A 19,719-nucleotide genomic window follows, 5' to 3' on the forward strand; every position below is an offset into this window, starting at 1 on the left:
ATATATATATATATATATACATATATACACACCTTGGGAATATGAAAAAATAATATAATTGGACTACAGTTCGATCCCTAACTTCATTTTTCAGTTATAATAAATAACTAATTCCCTAGCAGGGAAGCCTACCCTCCTTCCTCTCCACCCCTCTCTCCTTCCCCACTCTCACCTCTCCCCCCTCTCTCCCCGTCCCCAAATCGCATCCGACTGGATACATTCAGAATGGCTATTAGAATGCATTTTGGCTAATAAAACGACAATATTCATCCGATCTTCTCACCTTTTGCTGCAACTGAGACTTAAACAATCTTAACGACTACAAAAAGTGAAATCGGATCGCGTATTGGAGTTGAGATAAAGCCGTGAGGGAGTCTGAATGGAATTTATATTACAGGCCTTAATTTCATTTAAAATGCATTTTTGTGGAAAAACACTAACTTTTGTCCAATTTTCTTTCCGTTCTTTGCAACCCAGTCTTAAACCCTCTTAGTGACAATGAAAAATGAAATCAGATGTTGAATTAGAATTTAGATCAACTGTGAGAGAGTCAGAAAGTGTGAGCTTTAGAAAGAGCCTGATGAGGCATCAGCTATGCTGAGGTGGAAATTTGACTTTCAAGCCCCTCCCTGAATGGGGGAAGCCTCACCCTGAATGGACGGACAGACTGGAGGCAAGTATTATAGTGTTGATTGTCAAAGTAGATAATTGTCATAAACTAATGTTACTTGTGCACCACTTGGGACACCATAACACCATAGCAACTCGGGAGGAATACTTGGAATCACGCTCGAGTTTTGTGAATCCGTAATAGCCTTTAGCAGAAGATTCGATGAGATCAACTCGTCTTTGTTGCACTGTTTGTCATATTTGTTTGTGGATCTTGTCGTTTTGTTTTTGGTATTAATTGAATGTCACTTTTCCTTCTGCCCTAGTGTTCTCTGCCTTGATGTCATGAATTTGCCTGGGACTGAGCGTCGGCTAACGGCTTTCAGCTGCCAAAATGGTGTTGTGTCTGTCTCGCATGTCCAAAAGAGCACCAAGGGTTTGTATTTTACCTTACTGTAGAGCACACCTCATGTCACATGACATTGCTTCTCCAACATTAGCTTACTGATCACCATTTGCACCACCCAGTTTTGCTTTTGACTCTTACCTCCAGGATTTCATCCTTCAACCATGTGCCATCCCCACTTTCCTTGTGCGCCATCCCATTGCCCACCCCTTCCACCACATGCTGCTTTCCCTCCCCTCCCCATCCCCACCACCATCCCCATCCATCTATTTCACCACAAGCTGTTTCCTCCCTTTGCTAGCCTTCCCTTTCAGACTTTTCTTTGGTATCCCTGTTTGTGTACTCTGTGCCATGCAGTCATTTTACAGCAGTGGAGTGTGCAGCAGGAAGGTCCAGTGCCTCGTGTACAACTTTGTTCCTTGCCAAGAAACCATGATGAAGATGCAGCGCACCCTGTTGGTGAGGAAGTTTGTCAGGAGTTGAACTAACACCGTGATTTGACCAATTTCTACAGATGATCAACAATCCCAAGAGAAATAGATGAGAAGGAAAACAAATATCCTGAATGGTTCGGTTAAAAATAAAAATTTAATGAAAAAATATAGCTTTCCAACTTCTTGACCTAAACTTCATCGTTGGCAAAACAACAATCTTTTTGGATGTTCAGATGAAATTGAACTTCGAAGCTGCGCCGAGACACGTGTAACTTCCACTTTCTGGAGTGCTTTTGCCAGTGCCTCTTTCTTTTAACCTCTTTCTCCATGCATCCCAGAACCTCCTCCTCCTCCTCCTCATGTGACCATCCTTACTTTTGCAGATGACTTTTCCATAGCAGCGCAAAGCCACACCATAAATACAACATCTTACTTACTCCACCAAAATGCACGATACATCCAACACTTGCTCACACTTAACATAATCAATATCTTGCCAAATAAATCAACAATCACTCTCCGGACAAACGTGAATCCAAGTACCACCCTGCAATCACAATGTACGACCAACAACTCCTCCTAAATTTAAAAAAACCCAAATACAGTACTGTTGGACCTCAACATTCGCAAGCCCAACATTTGTGGACCCGTGTACTCGCCGATGATAAAATGCGACCTGCTTCCACATTTGCGGCCCTGTGCCCCATGTATTTGTGGTTTTTCACCGGCGCAAAAAATATTTTTGATCGGGAACCGCGAGTGATTATTTAATTACATGTCTGTTTAGGCTTATGATTCCTTTACTATGATTGTACATGCTGCCCTGTCTCCGAGCAACCTGTCTCCAACCATTGAAAATGGTATAAAATACCGTGATACTGTTTAAAATACCGTTAGTCCGTGTAACATACTGCTTTATTGGCAAGACCAAGGCCGCGAGGCGTGCTCTCGCAAGATCACAGTAGATCCCATCAGAGTGGGAAGTGCATATGGTCGTTCACAAAACACGGAACCAAACCACAAACATGGACCAGGAACACAGGTTTACATTACAGTCTGCTCCGATTAAAGTGTGCTCCCCAAAGCGGGTCTTGATCCTGGAAATAGTTGCCATTTTATCTCCTCGAAGTTTAAGCTTGATTGAAGATACGGTATTCTGTATTATCTTACGAAGATAGACGTTGAGTTTAAATTTTTTTAATGTTCTGACATCACAGTCCTTGTTAGAATTTCATTTTATTTTATATCCAAAATATAAGTTCATTTTTACTTGCATACCATGAACTAGCCTCGCTGATCCAATCAAGATATCCATGGTGTAAATATTGTGCCGATCAGTGAGGCTGGTTCATGGTACGTAAAAATGAACAAAACTACAGGTTCGTTAAACTAGAGGTTCGTTAAACTAGAGGTTCGTTAAACTAGAGGCTCGTTAAACTCGAGGCTCGTTAAACTAGAGCCTTGTTAAACTAGATGCTCATTAAACTAGAGGTTCGTTAAACTAGAGGTTCGTTAGACTAGAGGTTCGTTAGACTAGAGGTTCGTTAGACTATAGGTTCGCTAGACTCGAGGTTCGTTAAACTCGAGGTTCGTTAAACTCGAGGCTTGTTAAACTCGAGGCTTGTTAAACTAGAGGCTCCTTAAACTCAAAGTTTGTTAAACTCAAGGTTTGTTAAACCCGAGGCTCATTAAACTAGAGGTTTGTTCAACCAGAGGCTCGTTAAACTAGAGGTTCGTTAAACTTGAGCCTCGTTAAACTAGAGGCTCGTTAAACGAGAGCCTTGTTAAACGAGAGCCTCGTTAAACTAGAGCCTCGTTAAACTAGAGCCTCGTTAAACTAGAGCCTCGTTAAACTAGAGGATCGTTAAACTAGAGGCTCGTTAAACTAGAGATTCGTTAAACTAGAGATTCGTTAAACTAGAGGCTCGTTAAACTAGACTAGAGGATCGTTAAACTAGAGGATCGTTAAACTAGAGGATCGTTAAACTAGAGGCTCGTTAAACTAGAGATTTGTTAAACTAGAACCTCGTTAAACTAGATGCTCGTTAAACTAGAGGATCGTTAAACTAGAGATTCGTTAAACTTGAGATTAGTTAAACTAGAGATTCGTTAAACTAGAGATTCGTTAAACTAGAGATTCGTTAAACTAGAGGCTCGTTTAACTAGAGGTTCGTTAAACTAGAGCCATGTTAAACTAGAGGCTTGTTAAACTAGAGATTCGTTAAACTAGAGGCTCGTTATACTAGAGCCTCGTTAAACTAGAGGTTCGTTAAATGAGAGCCTCGTTAAACTAGAGGCTCGTTAAACTAGAGCCTCGTTAAACTAGATGCTCGTTAAACTAGAGGTTTGTTAAACTAGAGATTCGCTAAACTAGAGGCTCGTTAAACTAGATGCTCATTAAACTAGAGGTTTGTTAAACTAGAGATTCGTTAAACCAGAGCCTCGTTAAACTAGAGGCTCATTAAACTAGAGACTCGTTAAACTAGAGCCTTGTTAAACTAGAGCCTCGTTAAACTAGATGCTCATTAAACTAGAGGTTTGTTGAACTAGAGATTCGTTAAACTAGAGGCTCGTTAAACTCGATGCTCATTAAACTAGAGGTTTGTTAAACTAGAGATTCGTTAAACCAGAGGCTTGTTAAACTAGAGGTTCGTTAAACTAGAGCCTCGTTAAACTAGAGCCTTGTTAAACTAGAGGATCGTTAAAGAAGAGGCTCGTTAAACTAGAGGTTTGTTAAACTAGTGGATCGTTAAACTAGAGGTTCGTTAAACTCGAGGCTTGTTAAACTAGAGCCTTGTTAAACTCGAGTCTTGTTAAACTAGATGCTCGTTAAACTAGAGGTTCGTTAAACTCGAGGTTCTTTAGACTCGAGGTTCGTTAGACTCGAGGTTCGTTAGACTCGAGGTTCGTTACACTCGAGGTTCGTTAGACTCGAGGTTCGTTAAACTCGAGGTTCGTTAAACTCGAAGCTCGTTAAACCCGAGGCTCGTTAAACGAGAGGCTCATTAAACTAGAGGTTTGTTAAACTAGAGGCTCGTTAAACTAGAGGTTCGTTAAACTTAGAGGTTCGTTAAACGAGAGCCTCGTTAAACTAGAGCCTCGTTAAACTAGAGCCTCGTTAAACTAGAGGATCGTTAAACTAGAGGATCGTTAAACTAGAGGCTCGTTAAACTAGAGGCTCGTTAAACTAGAGATTCTTTAAACTAGAGGCTCGTTAAACTAGACTAGAGGATCGTTAAACTAGAGGCTCGTTAAACTAGAGCCTCGTTAAACTAGATGCTCGTTAAACTAGAGGAATGTTAAACTAGAGATTCGTTAAACTAGAGATTAGTTAAACTAGAGGCTCGTTTAACTAGAGGTTCGTTAAACTAGAGCCTCGTTAAACTATAGGCTCGTTAAACTCGAGGATCATTAAACTAGAGGCTCATTAAACTAGAGATTCGTTAAACTAGAGGCTCGTTAAATTAGAGGTTCATTATACTAGAGGTTCGTTAAACTAGAGGTTCGTTAAACTAGAGGCTCGTTAAACTAGAGCCTTGTTAAACTAGATGCTCATTAAACTAGAGGTTTGTTAAACCAGAGATTCGTTAAACTAGAGGCTCGTTAAACTCGATGCTCATTAAACTAGAGGTTTGTTAAACTAGAGATTCGTTAAACCAGAGGCTTGTTAAACTAGAGGTTCGTTAAACTAGACCCTCGTTAAACTAGAGTCTCGTTAAACTAGAGCCTCGTTAAACTAGAGCCTCGTTAAACGAGAGGATCGTTAAAGTAGAGGCTCGTTAAACTCGAGGTTCGTTAAACTAGTGGATCGTTAGACTCGATGCTCGTTAAACTAGAGGCTCGTTAGACTAAAGGTTCGTTAAACTAGAAGTTCGTTAAACGAGAGGCTCGTTAAACTAGAGCCTCGTTAAACTAGATGCTCGTTAAACTAGACATTCGTTAAACTAGAGGCTCATTAAACTAGATGCTCGCTAAACTAGAGGTTCGTTAAACTAGAGGATCGTTAAACTAGAGGCTCGTTAAACTAGAGGTTCGTTAAACTAGTGGATCGTTAAACTCGAGGTTCGTTAAACTACAGGTTCGTTTTCTGATTCATCTATCTATAATTCCAGTAATCTCTGTGTGTATGTGTGTGTGTTTGTCTGTGACCGCTGTTTCTCGACAACCACGGGTCCGATATACTTGAAACTTGCCAGGTATATTGCTGGGGACCCGAGGATGTGCCTTTTCAAGGTTTGAAATTAATCGGACAAGTGGTTCCCAAGGTATGGTCACCGTACTCGCAAGCCGTTCGCTTTGGCTTTGCGAATGGACCAAACCATTTCATGTAAATAGAGGGGGGGGGGGGGGGGTTCTACCGTACTCGCAAGCCGTTCGCTTTGGCTTTGCGAATGGACCAAACCATTTCATGTAAATAGAGGGGGGGGGGGGGGGGTTCTGTGGTCGTTACTGCCACGTGGTTTCAAAGTTTTTTTTTGTTGTTGTTGTTTGCACGCATGTTTTTTTGCACCCACGTACGGGCACGCCCTAGTATTCAAAATGTAACATTGAATTGAAATTAAGTTGTTCCTTGATCATAAACTGACGTTTGCAGACAGACAAACAAAGTGAACCAATTGCTTAACCTCAATTTTTGCTTCGCTTGCTCGAAGTAAAATGTGAAGCGGGCGGTCCCCAGGTAAACCAGCCACTCTGCGGACTAACTATCCTCAGGGGATTTGGGTTCCTCGACAGATAACGCGCAGTTATGATATAACCACAAAAACAAACAAACCTACTGACCAACTACGTATATTTTTGGGTGTCATGTGACCTTAACCTTAGTATGCTTTGACCTTGTTATCAGCTTACTGTCTAAGTTAATTGTCGCTTGTATTATTACTCCCACTTAGGTCACGAGGAACCTGAAATCCCCGAGAGACATTGCTATTCCCTGGTTGTTGCAAGTGCTTTGGAAGTTACAGTCGTCTACAGGTAAGGGAAAAATAATGATTAATTTTCTTGTAACATTTTTCACAGTTAAGATTCATGGAATACAGCATTATATTATATTCAGGATGGATTTTGATGAGACTCCTAAAGAAGGGATTTTAAAGACCCACAATGTCTCTTTCGATTGGTAGAAGCTTGAGTAGTGTTACAGTCGCAAAGCTTCACATTGTGCACTCGACACGATTAAATTATGGCAATTTGAGTTTAAAAACACGTCTATCATCAGTTGTATTCCGATCCCGGCCAAGTCATAGCAATGACTTTACAAATAGTTGGTGCTGCTTCCTTGCTTGATGCTCAGCATTTAAAGGATAGATACCAGACAAACCCCATGGATTGGCATCCCTGAAGAGAAGGAAGTTGCTCAATTGCCCGGCTGAGTGTGGAGCGAAAAGCGATGTCATTAAGATGTTGACACTGGTACCAAGTACTCTGGGTAGTGATGTCACTTCTCCCCCAAGCTCAGTGGTCATGTTCGTTGCGCAGTCAAGTCCAGTGTTGTCTCGTGTATTGCAAATATTTTAGTTGGAAATTTTTTCTTCTTCACTGACATTATCAACTGATGCTGTTCAAGGTTTGATTAATATGAATGATCAGCAACATTCTTCCTTACCAAAATATTTAATTGTGCAGAAATCCTCACTGACTTGTCCACGTAACGACCTCATCATGAACTGGCTCTCTAACATGATCTATGAATGACCTCCCATCATTTCTGTTCCTATTCCCTCAGTAATGTTGAAGTTTCCCCCACTCCATCCTCCCCATGCAGTGATGTAAAACTAGACTTAATAAAGTTCGGTTCGTAGAACGTGTGTTTTATGGTAGCCACGGGTGCTCGAAATAGGATCATGTGTGTGTGCGCCTCATGGGCTACTTAAGATTTCATTTGTTCTGTGGCAGGATTTTGACTTCGGACATTTTACTCACCACCCGTAGGGATGTGTTGTGCCAAGGTCTTGATCAGCAGGAGCTGCTGCCAGGAAGCGACTGTTTTGACAGTGTGGTTTGTGCACTGGTAGTTGACACCGACTACAACGGGGTTGGTGAGATCTTACTTGGCACCTATGGCCAGGTAAGAGAGTTGCCAATGCAAGGGCCTTGATATAGCATTAGGTATGTATGTATGCATGTACGTATGTATCAATTCCAAGTCGATCCAAGGATGCTTCGAATGTCACCACGATTTTGAATGTCACTACTTTTAACGAAGCATATGTTTTACCTCGATCATAGTTCCTCGATTATGGACTGACGTCTGTAGACAGGTAGTGGAACCAATTACTGAACCCGTCTTTGTGCTTCACACGCCACGGGGTAATAATTGCATTGCTTTTCTTAGTGTTCTCCAGCTTTTAACGTGCACTTGTCTTGCCAGGGCAGAAGCTTTTGTATTCTTTCCGTGGTTAATTTTTGGATTTGTCGTTCGCTAACTGCAGGAGGTAGTTCTTAAAGAGAGAGAGAGAGACCACCTTTAGAGGCCATTTTTCCCCGCAGAGCAGGGGTTGGCCTTTTTCGGGCACCTTGGTCCCCTTTTTGAAGCAATGTTTTATGGCCGGATGCCCTTCCTGCCGCCAACCCTGTTAGTCGCCTTTTTTGCGACACACAGGTAATTACCAGCAAGCTGGTACTCAATTTGCCGACCTTGGAAGGATGACAGGCTGAGTCAACCCACCTGGCATTAATTCAGCGATAGACCGGGATTCGAACCCAGGATCCTAGGATCCCAAGCTGGCACCCTAAACGCTAAGCCAACACCAGGCTTAAACACCAGGTAGTTCTTAAAGCCTTATTCATAAAAAAATATTTTGACCTAGTTTTCTGGGTGCTCTTTAAATATGGATGACCTTGACAGGTAATCCTTGCCATATTATGCAGCCAAAGGGGCTGTGAGTTTCACAAGGAATTTCATAATTATTCACTTCCATCCTGTTTGTTATCTCACTTGATGCCGTCCATCTCAATCTTTCACACGTGGATTGGAGCAACAAATTCCTGATTGTGTGTATTGGTTAACATTGCTATAAAAGGATCAAATTATCTCCAATATTATTAATGTACACATATTTATCTGAGTTTTATCAGCAAATATTTGGATCAAATTTGAAGCCAGTCTTGTTATCTCCACACTTTTTGAAAAAAAACAAAACGGGGATATTGTAATCCTCTGTCTGTCCATCACCCTGTCTCCTCCGAAACGGTCATGCAGAAATTCACCAAACTTGGTAGTTATGATCACCACATGGCAAGAGGGTATGAGAGCTGTATAATTTTTTCCCCCGTCCGAGGCAAAAAATCAAATACCAAATCATGAAATTACTGGTAATTAATTATAATCCTGTTCATTTATTTAATTGTTTATACGCCCCCATTGGTATTTACAATAGAGGACATGGATTTGTCCCCCCCCCCCCCATTGGAGGAAGACCCTCTCGTGTTCAGGCCGTCGGTACTCCTATGGGTGGCAGCGAGTGCCCCGGAAGCATTGACGGAAGGAGAGTGGCAATCATATGTGTGGGAAAATTGCATGTTCAGTCAGGGTCGCCCAGGTAGCTCAGATGGCGGAGCACTGGTATGGTTTTCCAGAGGATCTGGGTTTGATTCCTGGTCTGGGCATGTAATTTTCCCACATATATCAATTTAATTATTCATAATCTTGTTCATCTTACTATAATTCACCAAATGTCCGTCCATCCGTTCGAAGGTACCGCAAAAACGGCTCAACCGATCGCAACGATATTTTGGGTGGGTATTCCTGGGTCCCCTGGGAGGAAAATATGCTATATTGTATTTCCAAGTTTTCCAATTTTCCAGTTTTCCAAACACGGTGGAATAATATTTACCGATATGAACAGTGATGTGCCTTTTGTTGAAATTCTACAAATACTGTTTATTCTACGTACCAGGAGAGAGTAGATCGACTCCTGACGAACTCTTCCGATATAAACGTGCTGCTACGAAGTAACATGGCAGCGTGTGCAAAGCAACTGAGAAACAGGTGTAGCGGCCGCTTCTGTGTTACAGATTCGGCGCGCACTCTTCACACATAAACATGCGACTGAGAAAGACGTGTAGCGGCCGCTTCCGTTTTGCAGAATTCAATCTTTTTTCAAAATGGGCGCCATGTACTGTTTAGATTTTGATGATTTGCGTGTGATATGATTCAACGGATGTTTATATGAATCGTTTAAAATTTTTAAAAGCCTTCAATTTCTGATATTTTTCCTTTTCATTTGGGCTTCACAATTGAAACCCCGCCCATAGGGCGGGTACCATTGCTAGTTAATGTAATTTCATAATTCACTCTTCACCCTCTTTGTTAACGTCACTTGCAGCCATCTTCATTTTCAGCATGTGCATTAACGCAGTGAACGTGTAATTATGGGTGTTGTTTGCAAACACTATAAGGACCTACCGTCAGCTTGTATGCCACGTATACTGTATTGCTTTGCTTTTCATAAACCTGTAAATAAATGTGCAGGTGCTGTTTGAACCACGTTTTGTAAATGGCCAGTCTGATTGCAGGGCAAATCCAAGGCTGTTTTTGTTTGATTCGGCAGGAGCTTCTTTGTTACAAGTGGCATGGGGATACTGTGGGCCAGAGACCGGCGGACAAGGATCATGAAGAAGTGGTGGCGATTGCTGGTTGGAAGCTGGCCTGGAGTTGGACTTTCCACAGCCCCTTGCTGGCCTTGGCATCGGCAGATGTGACAGGAGATGGTCTGAATGAGCTCATCGTTGTAACCACCAGAGGGCTTCATGTCCTACAGGTAGGATGAGTGGTTGTTGTGAGATGGTGGTGGTGGTATGGATTGATTGTTGAGACCATGATGATAGTGTTGAGGAGGAATTTGTTTTTATGAATTGAGCAAATCCGATGCTGAATTTCAGAAGCAAAGCATTTCTAGCAGCACATTTGGTGGTGGGTCACAATGATGGACCTGCGTTGTGACCCGACATCATTTTTGGTTTGCCTCCACAGCAAGACCTACACCGAGCAGCCGAGTTGGTGATGGCTCGTTTGCGTCCCAGAAACATGTCCAGCCCCCACCTTGCGCCAGAAACTGTTGAGATTGCAGAGGAGATGAAAGAGTGATTATACACGTATTCGGACTCATGTACCTGTGTTGGACTGTAGTGTGGCAGTTGTTACCAGAACAGTGTCCCTTTACTTGCAGTGATCCTATTCGAAAATGCCTCCATTTATTTCTTCGTTGTACGACAGGACCAACATGTGGAGATGTTTGGTCTAAGGTGCATGTTTTATCGGCAACCTCTTCATCTCATTGGATGTCTGTGGTACACCTCGTATCGTCTATGGCCTTCACAGCTCGTTTTGCCAGTTGACTCCACATTAATTGCATCGACGGTGCCAGACGTTGAATCCAAGATACTTTCAAGCCAATTCAGTCGATCTCACGATGAACTGCTCGCTTTCTGGAATGTCCACACAAGGTGCACTAACTTAATAAATTATTTCCAAATAACTTTACTGTGTACGATTCCTTTGAACCTTTCATGGATATTATTCTCTGTGTAGTTATTCTTGTATCCTTGGTAACATCAAAGTGCCAACAACCGTGGTTGTTACCCCCAGAAACATCACTACTGGAATGCAGAGCACCTCTGAAGCAGCACTCAACCAGGGCAAAAGCTTAGAATTTGGCCATGGTACGATGGCCAATTTATTTATTTATTTTTCTCGGTACCATGGAATCTTTAATGTCCACAAGCAACACCGAACAACACTAACACACAGGGGACAACCGTTTTGAAGTCCTCTTCAAAACCCCCCTCCTCTCTCTCTCTACCCCATCTTAACAATAATATTGAGGAAGTGCAGTCATTCAAATTCCTGGGTCTCACTGTCAGCCATGATCTTTCTTGGGTAAACCACTGGGCATCTTCCGTCATAGAAAGTCATTCCTTGGCACATCTGAACTCTTACCCACATACAAAGATTTCATCCGCAGCTTGATGGAATCCCCTCAAAGATGGCTCTCCAACCTCACACCTTGATGCCGTGGAGACCAAGGCATTCAAGATTATTGGAATCTCCCATGATGAGGCTGAGTCTATGGGCCTATCACTTTGCCATCACAGGTCGGTGGTTTCTTGTGTTCTGCCATCTTCTTTCTGGTCTTGCACCCTCTGCCCTCTCCATGCTTTGTCCTCCCGCCTCTCCCTCCCCCCAGGTTTCTGTAGGGTGCACACAGCCTACCATCAACCCCCGTTCTGGTAAAACTACTTAAATCCAGGATCACTGTGCACCTCTACTCATTCGTGCCTCTTTTTTGCCGCTTGTGGAATCAACTTCCACATTCTCTTCAAACTTTTTCTTCCTTCCAAGACTTCATTGATGTTCATCACCATCTCAGATCATGCCCAATCCAAAACCATGATTCCCCTTTCTCCTTCTGTTTCCTTTTGTTATGTTGTGTGCTATAGCTCTTCCACGAGCCTTGACCTGGTATGTAAAAAGGTGCACATAAAGGGGGCACAAGTTGGGCCTTCTTCAGGTTGGTAAAACAGGAAATAATTTATGTTCTTACAGGGTCGGTGCGAGGGGATGGTTTATTTTCTCTTATCTGAGTTTGATTTGCAGTGTAATCGGATTCGACTAAAATTAATGTCAGGGTAGTGCTTCATCATGGAACGGTCAGCTTTTCATTCCATCCTTTTTGGATAACAAATTAAATTGGTTGTCCTAACGGCCTATTCTTGTCCACAGTAAATATTCCAGGGGTAGTCTTTAAAAAGGAGTAGGCCACTGTGTGTCGGTACCTAGTTAAATTGCATATTTCTGATTCCTGGTTTGTCGTTTTAGTTGTGCAATCTCTCTTTGTGAGTTTGATACTGCAGGTAAACGTTCCCCATCACACAAGGTTTCAGTTTCTCTCTTGAAGACAAAATAAATCTGCTTCATGGCCTTGTCGATGGTCATGGGCTGCAAATGAATACCTGGAAAATGGTTCTTAAAGTTGGGTTTGAATCCAAACTAATTTTAAATTAAAACATCATTTAAAACTTGGGTTGACAGGATGGCCAAGGGGTGTGCCCACGAAGTTGTCTAGCTTGGGTTTGAATCCCGGTGCAGCTATAAACTGCCATCCCGGTGTTTAACAGGCATCAATGTGTGTGTCGTCCCTCGGATCGACGTTAAACTGGGTGTCCCATCTGCCAGGCAATAGCTAATGGATGTTAAAGATCCCCACGGTGTCCGTCGCGAAGAGTAGGGAAGTTCCAAGTTCCTGCCCGAACTACTACTGTGAAGGCAATGGTTTGTTAAAAAGGAAGGAAATCTCATCCAAAGAGAGCAGTTGGTGCAGCAAAGAGAACACGAGTTGAAGCAAAAATTTGTGCAACGAAGATATGAGAAGTTTGGCAAAAGGATGAAGAAGAACAGAAGACAATAGGAAGCATCTGAAAATGCAAAGCCCATCCGCTTCAGTTTGTATTCAGATGTCTTCTTCTTCTTCCATATGTTCAAAATAATGAAAACAGGTTAAAAAATTACAAAATGAAAATTGATGACTTCATGCAGCCTTGACCTTTGAGCTTTAGATCTAAAAAAAAAAAAATCAGCTTCTAGCTTTTGATTGGTGAACCGATTCAGTGACCCGATATGCAAATTCTTAAAACTTCAGGTCAATTGGATGAAAATTGATGATTTTATGTGATGCTGACCTTTGACCTTTTGACAAAATTATTAATTTATCTTCTCCATATTATCATAATAAAGGTTTGGTGAAAATTTGATGACAAAACCCAAATAGTAAAAAAAAAAGTTATGGCCCGGACAGGCACAGACACAGACACAGACACACAGACACACACACTTGATTACAAAACCTCGTCTCATGCTGTGCAGGGCACAGGCTAACGAGAGGAGAACAGCACCGAAAACTGAAGTATAACAGTGAAAAATAAATTAGCAAGAGAGGAAAAAAGAAGAACTAAGGATAAGAAACAAGGAAGAAGAGTGCAGACAAGCAAAACTGGAAGAGTATTCTCAGGAAGGATTCCAAGTGCTCCCTCTCTCTCTCTCTCCCTCTCTTTGTCCCCCTCTCCCTTTATTATATGTTTTATGTCTCCGTTTATGTTTATGTGTTTAATGTGTTAGCTCTTACACGAGGCTGGATTTTGTATACAAAAAAAAAAAAAAATGTGCATTTGAGAAAACTGGAAAAACAGAATGTAAGCAAAGAAGTAGAATAAAAGAAATGATGAAGAAAGGATTCCCACATGTTGTAGAAAAAAAGAGTTAGATGTTCAAAAACAGGAACAATAGGGATAGCAACACCCCTGACATCCAACTCAATAGCTTGTGGGTCAGCCTGGTACAGCCGCTCAAAGTGACTGGCCCAGTGGGCCTTCACCTCAAACTCCTCTGTCAAGAGCTCACCACCCTCTGCTCTAACAGCAGTACAACACAGAACAGGCCTGGAGGAATGCAATGCACGGTTTCCTCTGTAAGCAGGATGAGAATCACTTGACCGCAATCAATATTAATCAATATAAATTAATCAATCACTTGACCCTTTCACAGATTCCTTGCACATCGGCCTCCTTGTCCACCCTCATAGTGCGGGAGCCCAGAAACATTTGTTTCACATCTCGAGTACAAAAGGTTTGAGGCCTGGAATATATGCATCTATGATAGGAGACCCCAAAAAGGCAATTCTTAAGTTCTGCAATTCTGCACAGCAACCAGGGGGCGCCACCAAAGACCCCTAAATGTGACTCTTAATTCACAATTTGAGTACATCTTTCAAACTTGTCTTAAAATGTTCTCTATAGGAGTGGAAATCAGAATTCCCAATTCTTAAGTTTTCAATTTGTGTATTAGGTCGCTTAAGAACGACCTAATTAATGCTAATTAACGCTAATTAGCATTTTTAATTCACAATTTGAGTACATCCATGAAACATATGGCAATGTATTCCTTAGGTCATCCTAAATCAAGATCAGTCATTCTTAAGTATCCATTTCATGTATTAACCCACTTAAGAATGCACACTGACAAAAAGGAGAAACATAGATTGTATACAAACACAATGTTTTATTTTTTTATAAACTACACAAAAATGTACTTAGTATGCATGAATTATGCTTCAAAATCAGATCATAGTAAGTCATGTAGTAAATTGGCATCCTGGTTCTACCGCCCATCAACAATTAAATCTCAAATCTCGGAACAAAAAACAATTTTTAATGTTAATTTTATAAAAATTAATACCTAATGTCTAACTTTTACTCTATTAGCGATATTGCTGTTTTATCTCTGACTATCGCTTATAAACTATTTAACATGTTTAAGCTAATTACCCTGAACTAAAAACAAATTTTAATGTATGTAAAAACTCAACTAACTATATCAACGAAAAATTATTGAATTTATCTCAAACATCAACATGATTGTATATATGTTGTTTTATCCAACATTCCTAACATTATTTTGCTTAAAATTTCAAAAACATTACAAATTCCCTGTCAGGATGCTTTGGATATGTACCGTACTGAATATAATCGTATGAACAGGTTTGGTCGATTGTAAACCTACACATCACCATCATCACCATCTCCTTCAACGTCCTCTTCATCAGAAGATGACTGCGCTAGGACCTCATCATCGTCAGCATCAGCTAATTCTTCATCATCTGGAACGAGCGACTCCGGAAGTTGGTCTCCCTCAAACCAGATGGGTTTATATTGATCTCCCACTAGTTCCCATCCGTCATCCTCTGATGGGTGTTGCTGGATGATTGGCTGGTCAGCATTGGCCCACATTCTTGAAACAAGCGATACACGCTTTATGTGGGCAGCAACCTCTCTTTCGCATGGAGGAATACTACTGGCATCAGCTCCAATATGGCTGGAGTGCAGTATCTGTACTCTCAAGGGTTCTCTTCCTTTTGCCTGTCTTTACTTGCCGAGCACTAGTTGAGGTTGAAACTGCCATGACAGCAGATGCTTCACGTTCTTCATCAGGTGCTGGCACATTTTGGTACAGAATACCCATGGTATCGTGCAGCGAATTGGCTCCAGACATGGTTTGAGTCATCTCATCGAAATTGTCGAAGGCTAATCCGACTGGTTTACCTACGACTGTTCCTTTTGGACAAGCAAGCTTCTGTTCTTGAATGGATTCAGCTGTGGCAGTTTCAACTTCTTCCAATGTGTTGTAGCTTAAACAGTGACCAAACCTGTTCAGGACTTGAACCATTTTTTTACTGCCAGTGACCGACTTAACACTCATACCAAGAGCTACATGTTTTGCAGGTTTTGCGCGACCCCGTTGTACAATGAACAAGGCATCCTGACTAGACGAATTTGCACGGCGCTTTACTGACTCTGTATATCGCTCTGGTTTTAGCCCTCCGTACAAAATATTGAAAAAATCTACTACAAGTTTTGGGGGTGAGGAGTCCCCGTTTCTTAAATCCTCCAATGTCGGACATTCAGGAAGGTCGACCTTTTCAACCTTGAGCAACTGGTTGCGCAAAAGCAATGCTGCTTTGGCGATTGTTCTCTCATCAGTAGATGTGTAATCATATACAACACGAATTGCATCATCTGCGGTTTCTGCATTATATAAGATGTTTCCAAGCCTTTTCCCAAGTGAACTCTGTATCTTTATGCGCGCTTTGAAGTGACTCATCAATGTCCTAGAGAGGCTGAAGGCGCTTCCCCTGGGCGTTTCTGCGGATGCCGAACAAATATCAAGATAACGTTCATATACAGAATTAAGAAGTTCAGGTCTGTTGTCTATTATTACAGATTGCTCAATGTATGCAAAAATGTCCAACACACTGGTCTCAGAAGGCGTTTTTGTTTCACGTGTGTCCTTTTGGGAAACTCGATTGGCTGACAACAAATACGCACTTTTACATGAATGATGGTAGTGGGCCTCCTTGGCAATTAAATCCGTATCAACTACTTTTGGAATAACCTTACTGTCATTTAATGTCTTTGCTGCATTTTGGATCGATACACCGGCTTCAATGGTTTCACATCTTCCCAACAGTTCGACGCTTCCACCTTTGAGTCGTTTTATCTTTTTCTCACAGAATAGACAAACAGGTGGCAAAATCCCGGCAGATGATGTAGAAGGTGCCGACTCCTTGGATGGACGTAAATGTGGGGCATTGCTACGGTGAACATCACTGGCGGCTTTAACAGGCGGCGTTTGGGATGAGATGGCGGTAAAGTTCTTGTAACAAGAAACATGGTAACCATCCATTTCAGCAGGAGACGTAGGCAATCTCTGAACTACACCACAATAGACAGAGTCCTGGAAATGTTGCTTTTGCCGTCTATTAGCTGCTGCTGTTTCTACTGCTTCCCATTGCGTATCCTTGAAAGGTAGAACGTCTGGACGAGCTTTCTTGTCTGCACTGCGTTGGATGTGAAGAATACATCTGCGTTCCAATGATGAAACAGTAGGCTGGACAGTAGGCTGGACAGTAGGCGTAGTATTGGTGGCCGATTCCATGGTTGCATGTTTCAAATCATTGTCTGAAAAATAAAATCACAGCGGGTGGTCAGTGAGCATGGCGAGTCAGTCAGTTTTGGTCAGTGAAATCCAAAAGAAGTTATTTCAAATTTTGAGGCAATAAGTCATTATTTTCTACTCAGCTGTGGTTCGAACCTGAAATCGGTATGCATACAGAACTTTGGATACCCTCATCTGCCTGGACATTTCCTGCGCGCCACCTAGGCCTAGGGCTACATAATTCTGTATCGGCCCCGAATGCTTATTAGGCCTACAGCATAGTATTGTTTGTTGGGTTAGGGTTAGGGTTGGGTTAGGGTTAGGGTTAGGGTTACCATGTTTCTTGTTACAAGAACTTTACCGCCATCTCATCCCAAACGCCACCTGTTAAAGCCGCCAGTGATGTTCACCATAGCAATGCCCCACATTTATGTCCATCCAAGGAGTCGTCACCTTCTACAACCTCTGCCGGGGTTTTGCCACCTAACCCCAAACCCTAACCCTATTTGTTGACTTACCTAAGCAGTGATCTAGGCATTGCAGGCAACATCAGACATTCTGCAGCCGATTCAGAGAATCTATGGAGGGAAAGAGCAGGAGATTCCCCATGATTAGGTCCTATGATAAACCGACAACTCCCTCTACAGGGTGTCCCAGAAAGTTCGTCCCTCAAGATAGTGTCACAAACCTGGATTGATAATGTGTTAATATTTCCCTTTAAGTCACTGGTTATTATTCCCCAAACAATGTTGTATATTGGTCCCAGTTATTCACTGCAGGGCAGTCATTTCTGTAGAGAGGCACTTCCTGTTTAGGGTGTAATTGGCTCAAGTTAGGGAAGAAGCCTCCCCATTGGCTGGGAGGCCAAAACTCCTTCCTTAACCAAAACTGAACACCCTCGATCCGGCCAGCCAGACAGGTGTGTGCATGCTCAGCACTGGTGTGGGTGTCTACTTGGGGCCTGCCCTCAGGTCAGCACTCCAGCCCCTCCCTTGCATATAAGGGAGGGCCAGCCAGGGAGTGGAGGGGGGATAGCAGCCAGTGACAACCCAAATTCCGTTACAATACTGACTGCATTCTTAAGTGGGTTGATGCATGAAATGGACACATAAGAATTGCTGTTCTTGATTCACGATGATCTACTGAACAGTTTGGGACCAATTTGAAAGATGTACTCAAATTGTGAATTAACACTCACCTTGCCAGGGACGGGGTCAATGAGTACATTTTGCGTTCTTAAGTGGGTTAATACATGAAATGGATACTTAAGAATGACTGATCTTGATTTAGGATGACCTAAGGAATACATTGCCATATGTTTCATGGATGTACTCAAATTGTGAATTAAAAATGCTAATTAGCGTTAATTAGCATTAATTAGGTCGTTCTTAAGCGACCTAATACACAAATTGAAAACTTAAGAATTGGGAATTCTGATTTCCACTCCTATAGAGAACATTTTAAGACAAGTTTGAAAGATGTACTCAAATTGTGAATTAAGAGTCACATTTAGGGGTCTTTGGTGGCGCCCCCTGGTTGCTGTGCAGAATTGCAGAACTTAAGAATTGCCTTTTTGGGGTCTCCTATCATAGATGCATATATTCCAGGCCTCAAACCTTTTGTACTCGAGATGTGAAACAAATGTTTCTGGGCTCCCGCACTATCAGCGAACGTACAGTTTTACGCCTCAGCTGCCTGAACAGCTCAGTTCTGCCATCAAGCTGAGCTCTGCGTTTTTGGTCAATGGTATCCAGTGTGCCTTGTGAGACGAAGTTCTTCTTCTCCTGACAGTGGGTTTCAAGACTATCACCGGCAACATCAAGGATGGTAGGCTTGAAGGCACTCTGCCATTCTTCAGGATCTGCTGAAACACCCCAGACCATGCAAACCCCCACTTAACCTGTTTGCAAACTCCTCAGCTTCCCTCTCATCCTTGAGCTTACCAACATCCAGCTGGGATGGTACCATTCTCTTGGATTTGAGCCGCAACTTCAGAGTTGCTTCAACAAGCCTGTGGTCAGTATTGAGGAACTGAGCACTGCACTAGGCCCTGCAGTTTTTCTGCATCCTCCAGTGACCATCACTGAGCACATGGTCAATCTCCTTCGCCACACCACCATCGTTGAAATACCAAGTCCAGTGATGAGGATGTGGGTGCCACAACCATGAGCCAGCCACTCTAAGTCCACGCTCCTTGCAAAGTCAAGGAACTTAGTGCTATTCTGGGTCACAGTTCCAGATCCATGGGGATCAACACATGTTCCATATTAACCATCCTACCATCCCTATCAGTGCCAGTCGATGCATTTAAATCTCCCCCAAGACTAGAAGAATGTCTCTCCTGGGGCAGTGATCAACTCCAGACTCGAGCAGAGCATAGAATGTCTCCTTCACAGTGAGATCACTTGCCTCAGTCGGAGCAGACTCAAAATAGATCGCTTCGGGAACCAGGTGCGAGACGATGGCAACCCCAGAACCAAAATGAGCACAATGAAGATGCTGTTTAGTGTGGAATGCCATCGACGATTCACCTCCGCAACCAGGCATCGTGGACTACTTAGTCCTTTATATGATCACCTCCTGTTCTGCTCTCCATCCTCTTCCTCCACGCTCCACAAACAGGGTGATCCCAGTTTAGGTTAATTTCAAGAGACCAATCCACATTTAGTCCCCTCCAAATATCCATGATCAGTTTTGCTTGCCTTTCCACACTAGCCTTTTATGATTTCTGGCCTGAGCACCCAAGGCCTCTTCTTCCTTCTCTAGGGGTCTCTCCTGTTCCC

The 19,719-nt window shown here is 42.5% G+C and overlaps 1 protein-coding gene across 2 annotated transcripts in view; it reads left to right on the top strand.

Annotated features, from left to right (window-relative positions):
* KPTN (kaptin, actin binding protein) overlaps positions 1-10,929 on the top strand; it is a 50,040-nt gene extending 39,111 nt beyond the window's left edge. The window contains exons 8-13 of one of the 2 annotated variants that reach the window (XM_068130852.2): positions 936-1,045; positions 1,373-1,474; positions 6,342-6,423; positions 7,381-7,516; positions 10,002-10,211; positions 10,424-10,929. In XM_068130852.2, coding sequence (XP_067986953.2) covers positions 936-1,045; positions 1,373-1,474; positions 6,342-6,423; positions 7,381-7,516; positions 10,002-10,211; positions 10,424-10,537 — 754 coding nt within the window. In that variant the 3' untranslated portion in view covers positions 10,538-10,929. Of the gene's footprint in view, positions 1-935; positions 1,046-1,372; positions 1,475-6,341; positions 6,424-7,380; positions 7,517-10,001; positions 10,212-10,332 lie in introns of both variants that reach the window. The other variant, XM_068130855.2, reaches the window with a different exon arrangement.
* Positions 10,930-19,719: the final 8,790 nt, after the last annotated feature.

Source organism: Myxine glutinosa, chromosome 11, assembly GCF_964187855.1.
Source record: "Myxine glutinosa chromosome 11, kmMyxGlut1.1, whole genome shotgun sequence".
Classification (NCBI taxonomy): domain Eukaryota; kingdom Metazoa; phylum Chordata; class Myxini; order Myxiniformes; family Myxinidae; genus Myxine; species Myxine glutinosa.